At 40.6% G+C, this 17846-nt stretch overlaps 1 protein-coding gene across 7 annotated transcripts in view; it reads left to right on the top strand.

The window, feature by feature from the left end:
* Positions 1-17846, top strand: part of fat3a (FAT atypical cadherin 3a) — a 169758-nt gene that overhangs the window by 87163 nt on the left and 64749 nt on the right. For all 7 annotated transcript variants that reach the window (XM_027276724.1, XM_027276720.1, XM_027276722.1 and 4 more), the window contains exon 3: positions 14517-14840. In XM_027276724.1, the coding sequence (XP_027132525.1) occupies positions 14517-14840 (324 nt within the window). The remainder of the gene's footprint in view (positions 1-14516; positions 14841-17846) is intronic.

Raw genomic sequence — 17846 nt, 5'->3', positions numbered from 1 at the left:
GGGGTCGCATTTGAACAAACTCCTCCTAGGGATTTCATCCGATGTGCTTGAAACTTGCCGTGTGTGTTCTCAAGGCGTCGACAATGAAAAGTTATCAAAATCACAACTTTTTATCAGAGGGCGTGGCCGTGACGGAGCGTCAAACTCCACGCTGCTGATTTTTCCACAAAAAAACAAGACTCCATTCACTTTTTTGCGGATTTTCGGGCAAACGTGTGCGGCTATCATATACTTTGTCACAGCTGTCTGAAACTTCTTGGGCTTGTTAAGAGCAATATTATGCACAATTCGGCTGCATGATTACTGAGGGGGAGGGGCAAACGCGCTCTATAGCGCCCCCTTGAATTTTTCTTTGGAACAGCCCTGCCACAGTTTTGGACACAGAATTATGAAACTCAGCCACTTTGTACAACATGGCAGGACCTACAAAAAAAGTCTCTTGTCCAAAACTGTGGGCGGGGCCGTTTGAAAGAAAAAATCAGTGGCGAAGGCGCCGATTTCAATGTGAGCTCATATCTCAGGAACGCTTTGGCGAAACGGAACCAAATTTGATGTCATGCTTCAAGGCGCTGTCCCTAGTCCAGGAAACAAATATGGTGTCATTTCGTCTCTAGGGGGCGCTATAAGTAGCAAAACATTGTTTTTGCTCATATCTCCTGAAGTGTTTGTATTTGAAATGAAATTGTGATATCCACAGACACTGTGGCTTGCCCCATTGATAGTTGATGCCAACTTTTCATGTTAGCCAATCCAGGGGGCGCTATAATTAGCAAAACATTGTTTTTGCTCATATCTCCTGAAGTTTTTGTATTTGAAATGAAATTGTGATAACCACAGATACTGTGGCTTGCACCATTGATAGCTGATGCCAACTTTTCATGTTAGCCAATCACAGGACGTTTGCTCATATCTCAGCAAGGCTTTGACCTCCGAAGACCAAATTCGGTCACGGGCATCGAGACCCGCCCCAAAGTGTGCCAATACAATTTGGTGTCATTTGTCCACTAGGAGGCGCCGTAATTAACGAAATTGCATTTTTGCTTTTTTGTCTTGACATGTTTGGATTTGACCAATATTATGCACAATTCGGCTGCATAATTAATGAGGGGGCGGGGCAAAAGCGCTCTATAGCGCCCCCTTGAGTTTTTCAGTGGAACAGCCCCGCCACAGTTTTGGCCACAGAGTCACGAAACTCAGCCGAATTGTAGAACATACCAGGACCTACAAAAAACTCTCTTGGAGCAATGGGCTAAGATTGAACAGGAAGCAAGATATTTAAGAACGAAAATCGCCATTTTCTGTGTTTCGGCCTGGTTGAGAAGGGCTCATGTTTGAACGAACTCCTCAAACCTAGTCAAGTGTACTGGAGATGAAAGGATCAGCGTCTCCTGATCTGTTCGGGACATAAAGTCCTTAACTCTGGATATGTCCTTAAGTTGGTAGAAGGCTGTTTTGGTGACTGATTTTATGTGACTCCTGAAGGCCAGATCTGAGTCTATGAGAGCTGTCTGAAACTTCTTGTGGTTATTAAGACCGATATTATAAAGAACGATATTATGCACATTTCAACGTGCACACATTTCAACGTGCGCATATCTGCGAGGGCCCGACCATCGCTGCTTGCAGCTTTAATTTTATTTCTTTTTCATTTTAATTTTAGAGCTTATTTTAGTGTTTGCTCAAATATTGTTTTTCCCTTTCACACACACACACACACACACACACACACACTGATTCTGAGATCTGCTACACACCTGCAGAAAAATGGATGGGTGTACTTTACCATCATTCAGACCATGACAAAGAAAACAAAGTCAGTCAGCTGGAATCACAGAGAGCAGGGATGATCAGCTGGAAAGTAGCCAGCTTTAGTTCCTCCTGTGAAGAAGCGTCAGAATAAAAACAGAAAATGAAATCAGTTTTCATTTTCTATTCTCAGGTGACATCATTCCACTAATGGACTTCTTAAATGTATGCACAAAGCCCGCTGTACACGTGCTCTAAATCAGAGGACTCAAATGAAGGACCAAGGCCCTTCTCTCTGTAGCTCTCCATCTCTGTCAGTGTTAACACACTTTCATCCATTTTGATTGCTATTCTTGTCTCTTCTTCCACATGTTTCTGTGTCTGTGGATATTGGGTTTATTCAGTGCTGTGGGGGAAAACCAGTTAGAAATCACAACCTGGCACAGAGCGCATATGATGCGAGTGGGCCCGGTGGGAGAGCTGATTAGACAGACAGGGAGGTAGTGGAGGGTGTCAGTGCTGCAGTGAAGTAGAGGTGGAATCAGATGCAGGGCAGAGGCAGTGTGTGCAGGCTCTGCTCCCTCATAAACATGAGAAGATAACAAGAAGACTCTCACTGAAATGATTCAGTAGGTCATCTCTCATATTGGTATTAATGTATTGACCAGTAATTTAATACTTGTTTCAGATTTAAGCCTGCCAGTTAACAAAGGGATTATGCCCTTTGAACTACTGGAATATAATGAAGTTGTTTTGATTCATTATATATAATGAATCAAAACAACTGGTGAGCATGTAGGAAGTCTGGTTTTCTAATGACAGCATCAGCACGCAGATCAGAAAACAGGGAGGCTTCTTCTCAAAGCATGGCAACATATGACTCTTTTAAAAGCCACTAGTAGCTCTTCATATCATTCACCCTCCCTCTGACTATCTGCGTGTCCTCTCTAAATTTAGGAAGAAACATTCTCTCAGAGGAAGGGACGAACCCAGATAAAGGCTGGTCATAAACACACATCTGTCTGTGGACACCACACCAAAAATTTGTATCGTTCCCTTCCCGAATGTCTTCTGTTGGACAAACAATGCAAAGAATGTTTGGGCTGGAATAAAAGTCAAAAACTCCCCCAAACACTGAACATTAATTTCATTTTAGTCCTTTGTCTTGTTTAACACATTTACATATTTATCCCTGTGTTACTGCCTCCTCTCTTTCACCTGTGTAATTCACACTCCACTTTGTTGTGTTATTTCATATCTAAAGGAAAAAGATTTTAATTTAAACAGTTTTAATCACCCTTCAAAAAAACTAACACAAACAAGAAAACGTGACAACAGATAACGAGCATGGATCCACCAGTCAGACCTGTTTGTGTGTATGTGACAAAAAGATGAAGGGAAAGGAATCAGTGTAAAACCAAGGATAGAACTGTGACGTGTTCCTCCTCTTCACTGTCCTCTTTTTTTTTTGTTTCTTTTCTTCTGTCTGTGGCTGGAATTCACAGACAAGAAAACAAAACACTGAAACCAGTGAAACAAACAGAGGGAAGAATGCAGCTGATGCAGCTGGTTCATGAGACCAGAGAAGAGACTTTCTAGATCACTGACATTTTGAATGAGCAGCCACAAGAATGCATGGTCCTGATGTACTATACTGTCATGAATTATCGTTATGACAGTTATTTGTGAAAATGACACTCAGCTCTGGATACCCGAATGGTTAGTCACTTGCAGTACAGTGTCAAAATATTTTTTTCACATTCACACCAATAATTTGACCATATTCAAGTGAATATGAAGATGGTGCTCCAGCCCAGGACAGTACACTGCCTGATAGGAGGCGCTGCTTTCACAGCAGTCGTGGAACAAAAGTCTCAAGCAGTTGATCCCATTACTAAATTACAAGAAAGACAGTGACATGATTGTGACTGTATCACTTTTAGGCAGGTATAAAACACATTTTTAGGAGCTCTGGCTGATAGCAGCTAACCATGCGTGAATCAGTAGGTGACAATGAGTCAAATCAAATAAAATCAATTTCATTTGTATAGCCCAAAGTCATAAAGTACATTTGCCTCAGAGGGCTTTACAGTCTGTACAGGGAGTGACACCCTCTGTCCTTAGACCCTCGGTTCCAGTGAGGAAAAACTTGCCCACAAAAAAACCTTGGTTGGTTACAGGGTTATGAAAGTTATTTGATTAGATCATTGTTTAACTTTCCAGCTGTGTGTTTCACAAACTAGTTAACTTACTCTGAAGACATGCAAACTCTGCACCACTGTCTGCTCAGCTGTGATGCTGCTCTGCTAATGCTACATGTGCTGCAGACAGAGCTGAGAAGATTGTAGCGACCGCCCACTAAATGACAGACATCTCTGAAGCTGCTTCCTGTCTCTTTTTAATTCGCCAGAACAGCTCAAAATGAAAAATGCTCATGGTTCAGTCATTTTGCACGACATCAGACTGGTTTAAGCTTGTACACTGGGCCGCCCAGTCCTTCATTCTCCTGCTGTATTCCTCTCTCGTGCTGATAGAGACTGCTCCTGGCCCCACATCATGGCCTAGCACTTTATCGTTCTAATGCTAGTTGGCTAATGAGGGTTTTACCTGTGGGCTCCCAGGTGCTAATCCCTGCTCATAGCTCAAGGACTAGCTGAGGACTCATTCTAATTGTCAGACAGGTCAGTTTAACAAGGATGTAATATCTGCCAGCCTCTTCACAATCTGGCATGGCTGACCTCTTGCCTTCTCATACCTGCAGCCCCTTCTTTCAATGCATTAACTCCTAAATTCTCCATTACAACTGTGCAGAAGGATTTGGTTATTTAACTTAGTATAATGCCGGGGCCTTCTTTCTCTGTTCTCTCTTTCTTCTCAGCTTCCCTCTACCTCTGGTCTTTCCTGAATGATAAACGAGGTAGCAGATATAAAAAGCTGACTGTGGTGGAAAGACAGTAAAATAAAAAAGTCTGTGAAACAGGTTGAACTCCAGCCCTCTACAACCTGAAAGTTTGTCCTGAATGCCTTTACTCTAGCATTGACTGCAGAGATTAAGACCAAACTATTTTTTTTTTTTTTTTTTTTATTGTTTTCACTCTTTCCTTCCTTTATAACAGCCATCCTCCTGTGACCTTCATCCTCTTCTGTCATCTTTTAGCCCTGCTGAGATGAGTTGGGGAGACAGCAGTGATAGAGAAGATATCAGAGCAAAGATTTGTTCACTTGCAGCTGAATATATTTTCCAACCTGTTTTTTTTCTCACCAGTATTTTCCTTATAGTCTTGTTCTTGCTGTCTCCAAAATAGGCCTGTCTGTCATACACTGTAGATTCCTTATTTTGATTAATGTCCTAGTAACTTCTAGTGGAGTGTTATATTGCACATTGCACAGCGTGGTGCCCATCATATAACCTGATTAAAGTGTGCTTTGTGTTTAGTGCAACTTAGCATTAGCATTGTTACTGTGAGATTGTTGCCCAAGTACAACGTGCTAAGCACAGCTTCACAGGGTTGCTAGCTGGGCTGTAGAGCTGTTCTACAGTCTGATGTATGCAGACTCATAGCGGCTCTGTGGGTTTTTCATTTCTTTCATAGCCACACCTTCCTTTGACAACTGACCGACTGCCTGTGTGTTCAGAGGATTTTCACTGTGTACATCCTTCTTCTATTGTCATTTTCAGGTGTGTCCATATGTAGGTGTGTTTGCAGTGGGATCGGCCATGTCTCTGACTGTATGTATTGTTCAACTCTGTATTGTCCTCAGAGTCTCAGTGATCCTTTCTGTGGACAGAATGTCTGGAGTTGAATGCTTTGACTTTAAACAGATCCATTATGCCCATTTACAGACAGGACTGGTTAGGTTGTCTTATTTCAGGCTAGTCAAGTCCACTTATTCAAATGGATGTGAACAAACACAGAATAAATGTCCCCTTTAAACCAAGCCCATACTGTATATATGTCATCTTTATTCCACCCCACACTGCCACTTATTACTGGAGTCATTTACTTTCCATCCACTCTGTACTTTCTGTCTCCAGTGCTATATTATCTTTTCCTATTGTTAAACATTGAGACAAGAGATTGTTATTTGTTGTCAGGGACACAGTGTGGTAAGATTGGAGATTGTTTGACTTGGTCAGTAGTCAGGGAAGAAACAACCTAATGAAACACAGTAATCAAAAAACAATAAATAATTTGGCTAAATTTCTTGAGTTCGAAGGATGGATGGTCAGATGGGCCAACAGCCAGGCATGGGGAGGGGTGGATATCTGAAATCTAGTTGAAAAAGCACTTGAATGTAAGTGAATGAATGGTAGTGTTAAGGATGTTATCGGGGTATTTGGCTCATTTTAGGATCAAGGCTCTGACTGGCTGAATTCAGGTTTCTTTGCCATCTCATTTTTGCCATCGTTCATTTTGTGCTTTAAACCACAGCTGATACTCTTTTGCTTTATAATATGAGTATCAGTGATTAGAAAAAGCAGTTTTGGTCTTTTTTCTGTCACTAACAGACATTTTATTGTACATTGTACATTAAAATAAGCACCGATATGAAGGAACCGTGAAGCAGAAGAGCAGATGACACACTTACACTTAGATGTGGTTGGCTGGCATGCTCCACACAGACTAACTCATTTGGACTTCATTAAGGGCTGATTACTAAGATGGTCCTCATGACGGATGCATTCTTAATGCACACACACTCACAGTCTAGTCTGTGTTTACATGAAGTGAAACTGCAAATTGGATGCATTTGCCTCCAGCTTTAGAAGGCATGCAGACTTTGGAGTAGGCAGCAATAAAACACAGTGAGTGCCTGCCTAGTGAAATACAAAGGACCTCCACTCCTTTGGATTAGTGCAAATGCTAATCACTGCCTTAATTAATCTTCTCCTAATTCCCAATTAAGCCTGAGACTCACTTCATCTGTCTTTCCCCAGATACCCAGCAGCCCTCAGGCCAATGGGTCTCAAGAGCCTCACACCTTAGTGCAGCTGGAGTCAGACCCGTAGAGAGCTGAACTCTCTCACTTCAGTGTTTTATCAGAGTTGTCTCATTCACTGGACTCAGTGTGCAGACCTGCTGGACTCTGTTCTGCTTCAGATTAAGTAATGTCAGCTGGTTATCTGTAATACAAATTATTAGTTTGACCAAAACAACTACTGTAGGTCGACAACATATCCACTCTCTAGTGTAGCTATAAAGTCTGTTCATAGAACAGGATAACCACTGTTAAGTCAAAATGGATCCCACACTTTCTTGACTGAACTGATGACCCCCAGGTCATAGCTGGCTGTATTGCTTAAATGATGATGGAATCCATTTATATTTTAAGATGAAGACATTAAGACAGTTAGGAACAAAGCTTCAGCTCACGGCTACTCAACATAACTGGACCTGCTGGCAGCAGCACACAGCTGCAATGGGATGGAGACTGGAAAGAGGCCAGCAAAACCAGTACTGGCTGTTCGATGTCGCTGATGCTGAATAGATGAGGTATGTTAGGGAGCATTGGATTGGAAAATCGGGCAGGTGTTCTGAAATGGAATGAAACATTAACATGCTGTCAGCTCTGATCCTACCCTGACTGATAGAAAAAAAACTGGTTGATGTTTGATATTCTCAGGTCACAGATACAGTATGAAGTAACAGTAGTAGTTAGTAACAAGTAATTGCAGTACAAAAACAGAGAAATGTAGTGCCTGTAAGTCACTCTGCTGGTTTGTTGTGGTGTGCACAGAAATAGATCTCAAAGTCAAATATTTACATGCCAGCAAATTGTCTATAAAGGCAGTGCAGCCTGCTCAGAAAGCCCAGATATATATGTGGACAAACGAGTAACAGCTAGCAGCTCACAGACAGCCAGCTTTCAGCTGTTTGCTGCAGCATTGCAGCAGCAGCTTTGTTTCTGCTCTGTACTGAGAGAAAGCTGATAGAGCGGACTATGTTGCCTCCTGCTCTTCAACGTGTTTTATGTATAGCACATTTGTAGTTAATTTACACTCTTAATTGGAAAGCAGGCTTGTAAACAGGAGCTTAGGCTATTAGAATCAGTGCTGTAGCATGGTGCATGGCTATTAATTGTAGTTCAGCCAAGGGGCCAGAGGGAGGCAGAGATGAATGAACAGTGAGGCAGAGAGAACACAGCATAGGGCAACTCTGAATTAATTACAGCTAACCTTGAACATCGAATTGTCCCACAGGACAAAAACAATGACGCACTAGTCGTGATCTTGATAACATACCCTGCAGTTTACCTCAGCGTGAGTTCATGTGGTGAGATAACATGTAGTGAGACATAGGGATAGTAGGTGATGATTTAAACCATTCTCCATCTGTGTGCCGTCTCTCCAAGATCTACATTTGGATTTCAGTTATTCAGCAGAAACACCAAAGCCAATAAGACTCAGCAGCAAGCCTAAAGTGTGCAGCACACCAATATGTTGAAGTCAAAGACAGTGTTTTGTGTTGTTTTGTGCAGATATACTTTAGTATCAAAATGGTCAACTCCTGCAGCTTAAAGGTGGCTGTTAAAACAGTTTGGTTGTCAGTCATGACCAACAGGAGGAGCTCACCCTGTGACCAATGAATGGATGCAGAGTATCTAGAAGTGAATCTTACTGAGCTGAACTGGGCAGCAGAGAGGTCAACTGTGAAGAAGAAGTGGTTTGTAGCACATAGAGTGTCAGATTTTTTTTAATACAAGCTTCTATATGTTCTGTTCTATATGTACATGTGCACATGCAGCAAAACAATACATGCATAGCAATGCATAAATGTAAATGAAAAATGTGAGAGGCCTTATCTGGAGTCTGTGCTGGGCTTCTTTAGAAACAGGGCAGTTCAACATGGTGGGTGCATCATAGCGCACCCAATTGACTCTACAATCACTGACCTGTGCCTCTACGTCACATGTGCTTCAGACTCTTGTCCATCTTAATCAGTGAATTTAAACAAATACATACAGATCTGCATAACAGTCCAGCAGTCAACTTCTTACTCTGCAAGTACTTTATGTACATAGTGTAAATCCCTCAGTAGCATTTCCACTTGGAAAAGCAAATAGAACAGGTTGCTACAATTCCCTTCTCTTAACACACACACACACACACACACACACACACACACACACACACACACACACACACACACACACACACAGAGGATGGGAGAAAATGGAGTGGCTAAAAGCTTTACATGAACATGCTAAAGATACCTCTTGGTGCGTGTGTGTTTGTGTGTGTGGTGTCTTAGCATAGCCAGCGCTCGTGCCAATCCAGGAGGATTTCACATAGATGGAAGTGCTTTTTGAAGAGAGTAATCAGCCACTTAGACAAAACGTCAAGTAAATCTTACTGCCTAAGACGGCTAATAAAGAGCACTTAGCACAGTCGCCCACACACACACACACACACACACACACACGTACACATACACAGACACACACACACACACACACACACACACACACACATACACATACATGAGGCTCAGGCTGATGTAGATGCAGACAAACACTTCCTGGTGTTTTGACTAGACTTTCCACTAGTGATCCTTGTTGGGATCATATGTTTAGGCCTTTATAGTGATTAAAAATAAATCGTGGCAAGTGAAGTCGAAATGTTGAAGTGATCATCTCTGTGAGGTGTTCACCAACTGTTCCAAATGCCACATTGAAGTAACTAGTTAGCTCTTTATGATCAAATATTCTCAAGTTAAACACACCAATTCATCCCTGTTTAAAAAAAAAAAAAAGAAAGAGAGAAAAAAAAAAGCTATTATGGATTTTTCTTTCTTCAGACATGCCTCATTTCTAATAGGTTTGGAAGTGGCCTGTTACACTATTTCTGAACAGGAAGAGCTTACCCAAGATTATAAAAGTAAATATTTGAAACAAAGTCCTCTCTGAGCAAGCAACACTGAGTGTGGGTCGTCATTGGTCCACGTGGAGTACAAGCCAGAATTATTATTTTTTTTTTGTTGTTGTTGTTTTGTTTTTTCTTACAGAAACACTTCTGTTTTCGCATCTAAAATTCTCTTTAAATACAAAGCGCCTCTTCTGTTATCCCAGCGTCAAAATCATCTAGGGGGGGGCGTATTAGCTTTTTCTGGAGCCATATGATGAATTTCCTAACCTTCTTTAGTGACCTTATCAGCATAAGTGGATTTTTGTATGTTCAAGGACATTACAAACATTTTGGAGTCATGTTTATAGTTCACCTAAAGTCTTCTGGCTACAGCGAAAAGAGGCAAAGCAACTGTTATTCAATCATTATAGAGACAAGCAGAGAGACGATCTGGGAGATGAGGTGAGCAGATGGATGAATTGTAGTTATAGTAACAGCGTAGCCTTCACAACAGACAGATAAAGTGAATAGTCTGTACTGAAGCAGTTACTACAGTGGTCATTGTGTATTGTCAACAAGCTTCTGACACGAACATATTTTCTCAGTGAAGGTTATCCTCAGCATGTACTATGCTGTCCAAAAAGATGTCTGACTGTTCAACCCAACAATCTTGCTGTGGGTGCTATCAGTCTGGAAAGAACTCACAATGACGACAAACTGGCTCAGATGAGTGACTACGCCTTGGCCTCCTTTCCCACCAGTTTAACCCACAAAAAATCATGTGGAGGACACTAAAGGGTTTACCCCTCATAAGTCAGGCTGTTTTGACGCTCAGCACTTTCTATCAGCACATCAAGTGAGAGAACGCAACCCAAGATTTCACTGATCAAGACAGAAAGGAAGAGTGTGAAATGCAGAGCCATAAACACTTTTATTTACAGAGCACCAAATCATAATTTACTCATTGTTTAAAAAGACCCAACACTTCCCACCATGAGCAAGCAGTTGGAGAAAGTGTCCAGGAAAACATCCTTTTGAGTGGCAGGAACCTCGAGCAAACGAGGGTTCCATATGGATGTCGTAGTCCATGGTCCATTGCAACCCACACAATGAAGTTAGTAACATACACTGATGTGACATGAATTCGTACAGATAGTGAAGGAGAGAAGAGAAAGAGCTCAGTGCATCATGGGGAGTCCCCCAGCACTCAAGGCCTATAGCAGTCAGCCTGGCTGCAGATTGTTTGGTAACACTTTATATTAAGGTACACATATTCGCCATTAACTGGGTGCTTACTATTACGCATATAAGTAGCATACTACCCCTTTATTAGTAATTATTAATCACGTATTAACACCTTATTCTACATAGCCTTATTCTACCTCTGTTACACCATGAATTAAGATACTTTTCCTGGTATTAACTCCTAATTATCGCTTATTGACTGTAAATTCATGTATTGTTGTTTCTGAATAATGATGTGAATAACCAGTGGGTTATTGGGGCTTTACAAAGGGACAGTAGTAGCACATGAACAGTACCGTAATTCTTCCTTTATCACTCTGAATTAGTATTGTCTATTGTTGTGGAATGTAATGCAAAACTTTGTTCCCTATACTAAAGTTGACATTTAGTCATTCCAGCATACAACTAGCAGTTAGAAGACAGCCAGTTAGTACAGTTACATTTATTGTAAACTGTAAACAGTCAAGCCATACATTCATCTCAACAAAAATAAATGCAAAGACTCAGATCAATGCAAATGATTCTTTCATGTTCAAGGATAACATAATTATGTTAGTGACAGTAAGCACAGCACTGAGGAAACACAAGTCCGAATTGAAACTAGTGCCCAGCCCAGCCAAACAACTGGCAGGTTTAGTTTGACATTTCTTATGAATATTCAAAATGGCATTCACAACAGCTCAGTGTTTACTACATTTGTACAACCCCAACTACAAAAAAAATATATCTTGGCACTGAGTTGGGACAAATCAATAAAAGGCTGTAAAAGCGTTATGCTAAAGACAACAGAAGTATATTCCACAGCTAATTAGCTAACTATTAAAATGATACAAGGGCATTTTAGAGAGGCAGTGTCACACATACACATAAGATGTGTAGGACTTCCATTACACATTCATTACTGAACAATACTACATTTCAGACACTGGATCATGAAATGAAGACCCAAATTTGCAACTTCATTTCACACAGGATATTTTTTTCGGATGTCATGCAAAAGCATGCCCAGTGGCCCATGTCTGTGTTGGTTTCCATGCCAGTAAGTCCACTCAATTACATCCAAGTGATCTTTCAATAAATTTAGTGTGTTGTAGTGTATGTATGCTGGAATGACTTAACTAAATGTGGAGAGTCTGCAACTTTAGTATAGGGAACAAAAGAGGGTTAATAAGGGTCAAACTACTTGTGAATTAAATATAAAGAAGACACCACTTTAGAATAGGGAACATATTTCGAGTTAAAAATAATTAATTTATAGTTATTAGGGTAATATTACCACTTGTAGTTTTGCATTGCATTCCACAAGAATAGACAATACTAATTCAGGAAGAATTACTGTTCTTGTGCTACTGTCAGTTTACAAGGCTCCAATAACCCACTGGTTATTCATATCATTATTCAGAAACAACAGTGCATGAATTTACAGTCAATGAGCGATAATTAGGAGTTAATATCAGGAAAAATCTTAATTCATGGCCTAATAGAGGTAGAATAAGGCTATGTAGAATAAGGTGTTAATACGTGCTTAATAATTAATAATAAAGGGCTAGTATGCTACCGTATTTTTCGGGCTATATGGTGCACCGGATTATAAGGCGCAGTATCAATTAACATGTCAATAAATGTAAATTTTCACACATAAGGTGCATCGGCTTATAAGGCACATCTGATTATAAGGCGCAATAAGCGAAACAAAACATGTGTCAGATAGGTCGAACTTTATTCAACTAATTCACAATAGCTCTCAATGTTGTTCAGTTGTAGGCTAACACAAAAATACAAAACCGTTGTTCAGTTGTAACACAAAAATACAAAACAATACACTCACTCATTAATGTTAAATTCTCTCACAGCTGCTCTATTCCCGTGTTCTAATGCGTGACTGAGTTTGAAATCCGCTTCGTAAGCATGTCTCTTAACAGGTGGCATTTTGGGGTCTTTATACACACACCAAAATATTACCGGTATGTTGAAGCACAGGCTCCTGACTACGGTAGCCTTAATGTGTTCCACATAAAAACGGTTCGAGGTTAGTAAACACAACCAGAATTAATACATAATGCGCACTGGATTATAAAGTGCACTGGATTATAAGGCGCTCTGTTGATTTTTGAGAAAATTAAATGATTTTAAATGCGCCTTATAGCCCGAAAAATATGGTACTTATATGCGTATTAGTAAGCACCTAGTTAATGGCGAATATGTGCACTGTCACAACCCGGCTCTAAAGCCATGACAAACACAAAGGGAGATGTGGGTTGAAGGCCAAAATTAAAGTAATGTATTGTAAAGAACTCAACAACACAAACAACTTTTACCAAGCACAAACCAAAAAACAATGGGGTGTGTTAATCAGTGGTGAAGGTGCATGTATGCATGAGTGAAAATGTGTTGATGCTTCTTTTTCATTCAAGTGTTGTTTCAGTGTTGAATGCACTGTTCATGAACCACTCGAACTGTCTCTTTTTATATTTACTCACCAGGGCTTTGGTAAATAGGATGAATGAAGAAAGACTCATTCAGAAATGCAGAACTCAATAGCTCACTGTTTCAGAATTATATGGCAGTAAAGCACATTGTCTGGTGAGCTACAAGATTGGAGACACGCACATCGCACAGGCAAGGCAGCCAGATTTCTTAAGCTTGATTCATAAAAAGTTTTGCTGTACCAACAGTGGCTATGTACATTTTTGAGGGGGAAAAATCACTCATTACTGATGGTAATGTTGATGGTGGCAGTCCAGTCCATGGAGTACACAATATCACATTAACCTACTCTGCAGAGAAACTGCACCACCCTGTATCCTGCTCTGCCGGATCCTGGTTTCATTTATTACGTTGACAGCACCGGGGACAAAGGATTTCTTGTAGATATTTCAGTTAGCCATTGGTAATCTATAATGTCCCCCTGAAGGTAAAAGTTCAGGTTCACTTTACAGTGGGCGAGAAGGGTCATTAATAATTATGTCAGCTTTACTTCTTAGGAGTTCATCATACACACTACGCAGCTTTTATGTGGTTTCTCTAAGAGTTTGGAGGCCATGTTGGCTATTTTCTGCAGCCTTTTTGCGGTGTTCAGAATACCAAGACCTTTTCTGCCATAATCTTACACATTTTTTAGAATATTTTGACTCGAAAACTACTCAAGTAAAGTGTGTCAAGTCAAGTTGTGAACATTTTCTAAACATGTGATCATACCCACAATACTTTGCAGTATTGTATTCATGCTGCCTGTAGGACACAAGCAGCCCATGCTGATCAATCACCTTTCCTGTGGTCACGATGTAGTATATTTGTAGCATTTGTATGCAGGTCTTGAATATGTTAAAGTGCATCGTGTTAACAGTCCACACTGTGAATATATGATGTGTTGGTGCTTTACAGTAGCCCTGTGTTTGTTCCTGGATGTCCTCAGGCTATTTCTCTCTCTTCCCTCCTTGTTGTGTTGAGGCCATCTGACTTTACAGGGAAATGACACAGTGACACAACAATCCATTTTGGTTCTGTCTAAAAATTGAAGTAATTGGCTGCTGCTGCAGTAAAAACACTCCTGACATTCCATTTTAAAGGATTATTTTCTTGCTGTAGGTTTACACACACAGTTCTTTACTCTGTCTAGATAATGAGAAATGCTACAGAAATAAACAGTAAGTTTGCTCTGTGTGTCTTCCTCCACCAGGGATGATCTACACCACAGATATGTTGGACCGTGAGACTAAGGATTCCTATTGGCTAACAGTGTATGCCAGTGACCATGGCGTTGTTCCCCAGTTTGCCACCATCGAGGTGTTCATCCAGGTGGAGGATGTTAACGACAATGCCCCACTGACCTCAGAGCCCCTGTACCGGCCCTCAGTGCCCGAGAACTCTCCACGAGATGTTTCAGTGATCCAGATCCAAGCACAGGATCCTGACGCCACACCGCCCACCACTGCTGACAGGCTCAGCTACCGTATCATCAGCGGAAACCCACAGAACTTCTTCACCATCAACACCCGCACTGGTGAGTTATCGCAGACTGAAAACACTAAATAATGTAAAAGTATGAATAGACAAATAAACTAGATACTATTTGAGTATCCTACCCCTAAATTCCACTTGGAACAGCTGCAAAGCTTTCTGGCTGCTCTGTGGCCAGCAAGACTGATCAAAACCACAAAACAGAATCACAGCCATAATGTCACAGAGCTGCGTCCATCTCTAGCCATCTAAAAAACTAAGCATGAATGCCTCCAAGAAGCATTCGAGACAGATTGAAATCAGATTAACATTCATGCCTTCTATGATGTCAGATGTTGAAAAGGTGTAAAGGCATCCTTCTCTTCAAGATGCAGATGTGTTCTCTACTCCTCCCGTAGTCTAAATGCAGCCTGAGGAAATCCATCACTTGCCTGCTCCATGCTCAGAATAACAAGTAAAACAAAGTTACACTCATATAGACTGTTGTTCTCTCTCTCATTAAAGCAGAAAACATTACTCCAGCTGTTTACATGTAATCAAATAGAAGCTGACTGAGCAGTTGGAGTGTCTATCTGATCCCTGATCAGTTCAACCTTCGAATGATCAGTGTGGATGACAAAGCAGTGTGAGTTAGAGCCTGAAGACACCGATGCTTGTGTCTTCCTTGTTGTACATTTATGTTAATAAAGCTAATGATAGCTAAGTTAGCCTGTCAATGAAATGGCTCAATCCCTGCAAAACTAAAGTTACCATTAACAACGAGGTGAGGGTTAGGGTATCTGGCAATGTGTATCATGTAGGTTGCTAGCTCAGAAGTTGTTGATGTTTCCTATAAAAGAGGGGATTTTGAACAGTAACACCCAGACAGTGAAAAAGGAAGAGTCGACCAGTTGAATTGGAAAACTGTTGAAATTCCATCAGAACACAACTTCTTGTTTGTTTTTGTGCGAGGAGTGAACATTCATCAATCGAAGTTTGTCTTGGTAACTTACACTGAAATAGGTGAAACAAGCAGAAGGAAAGAAAAATGGTAAATGTGAAAATGGATGAAAAGATGATAGATGGAGAGAGGATAAATGGAGAGACTTCATCAGAGCTGTTTTCTGCTCTAAAACCTGATGAATGGGATTCTTAAATAATGGCATCAGTTTGTCGTTTGTTGTTGGGGTGGCTGTGGGTCGGAGGTAGTCAGATGATCAGATGATCAACCCCTGGTTTGATCCCCTCCAGTCTGCGTGTCGAAGTGTCCTTGGGTAAGATACTGAACCCCAAATTGCTCCTGAAGGCTGCCATCAGTGTATGAATGTGTGTGAATGGGTGAATGAGATATGTAGTGTAAAGAGCTTTGAGTGGTCGGAAGACTAGAAAGGAGATATATAAGAACAGTCCATTTACCATTTGTTTGCTTGCTGTTTGTGCTGTTTCCTTTTTAATTATATGGAATATACAATTATAATTACTGACTGCAGTCATATGTCCTGACTCCAATCATAAATATCAATCAAGTTTACAATAATTCCCATATTGTTGTTGTGAAGCCGTTTTTACATTTGGATGTAAACATTTTTCTTCCAGTTTTTTGGGTTTCATGGCGTTTTCTTGTTACTGACGTTCAGGGTGGTGATAAAACTAGTGTACATCTAATTAGAGCTACTTGGAACTAGTGTTGAGTGAAATGTGAAAATGAATAACAGCATCTGTATAGGATGGAGCACAGAGAGTGAAGAACACCTCCATCTGCACATTGCCTCACACTTGCTGCGGAGGTGTAATTGACTCCTGCTATATTTATCTTTTCTTTAGTCAAGATCCTTTTCTTTTGATTTGATAATATACCACCCACATGTCTCATGTTACTTTTCTTCTGCCCTTATAAAAGAGATTCTTCTGCTTTGCCTTTATGTATTGTCATCTTTCATCTCCTCATGTTCTCTTTTATCTGATCACATTCTAACTTTCTCCTGTTTTCTTTTCATAGCTATATTGTTAGCCACGTGTCTGTCTCCCTCTGGCTTGATGGAGGATGTTGAATATTTGATTTTATCATTATCAAACATTGATGAGAGACTGCAGATCATCCATAAGCCTGTAGCACTGTTTCTCTCTGATTTACACATTTTCGTTGTGTTTGTTTCCCCCTTGCCAGCTGCCTGAGTGTCTCTTTCACCGTCTGTCTATTTTCTCATCACTTCTTCTCTTATTCTAACATGGATTCTCTTTCTGTAGCAGCACAGTGACCCTCACTGCCTGAAGCACAACACAGTCCATTTGGACGTTATGTTGTAACTACAGTAGTCGTTGGCAGACTGTGGCTGTGAAGCTACTCTTACATCTTGTTTGACTGAGGCTTTTTTTTTATTTCAACCTGCAGTGCAGAATGTTTGTCTTCCGCTTCTGGCAGAGAGATTACACAACACAGTGACGTCCGTAGTCACCCATATTCCTAGTTGCTGTACACTAAGTTTGCTCTGGCAAAACAGTTATTGCTGGTTGACATTGCTCCCAGTATGCCAGCATGGCACCAGATTTCAAAGCTCTGGTGTACTGTGAAATACAGCTGTCAGTGATAGGCTTTGTCAGTATTGTGGGAAGGGCATGAATGTAATGGACATACATGTTACTGCGTTACACTTTATTTTAACCAATGCAGCTGTCTACGAACACTGTAAGGTCCTGTGCTTCCTACTTTCTGCTAAAAGAATGAAGTAGTTGCTAACTTAAGAATGGACCATGGAAAAGAAAGACACAGGGACTTGCCTTGAGTCTTGAGGAGTTGTGTCATTTACTTAGTTACTACTAAAATTGTTACAGTGACTCATTACTTTATGAAAAACTGTCACCCAGATTTTCTCACCTGGAGTCTCACTTCAACCCACTGAAATCTTTCTTTCATATTATTAATGAATCATTCAAATTCACTGTCACTAAATTTCTCTTTTCACTTTATTTCTATGCTGGTTGAAGACCTGAGAGAGAAATTAGAATGCCAGGACTGTCAATCTATGGTAGATCATCATTCCAGATATCTTGTCAATCTCACAACAATAAA

The sequence above is a fragment of the Larimichthys crocea genome, unplaced genomic scaffold (genome assembly GCF_000972845.2).
Source record: "Larimichthys crocea isolate SSNF unplaced genomic scaffold, L_crocea_2.0 scaffold533, whole genome shotgun sequence".
NCBI lineage: Eukaryota > Metazoa > Chordata > Actinopteri > Sciaenidae > Larimichthys > Larimichthys crocea.
The sequence above is the reverse complement of the archived record's forward strand: the minus strand, read 5'-3'. Positions and strand labels throughout refer to the sequence as shown.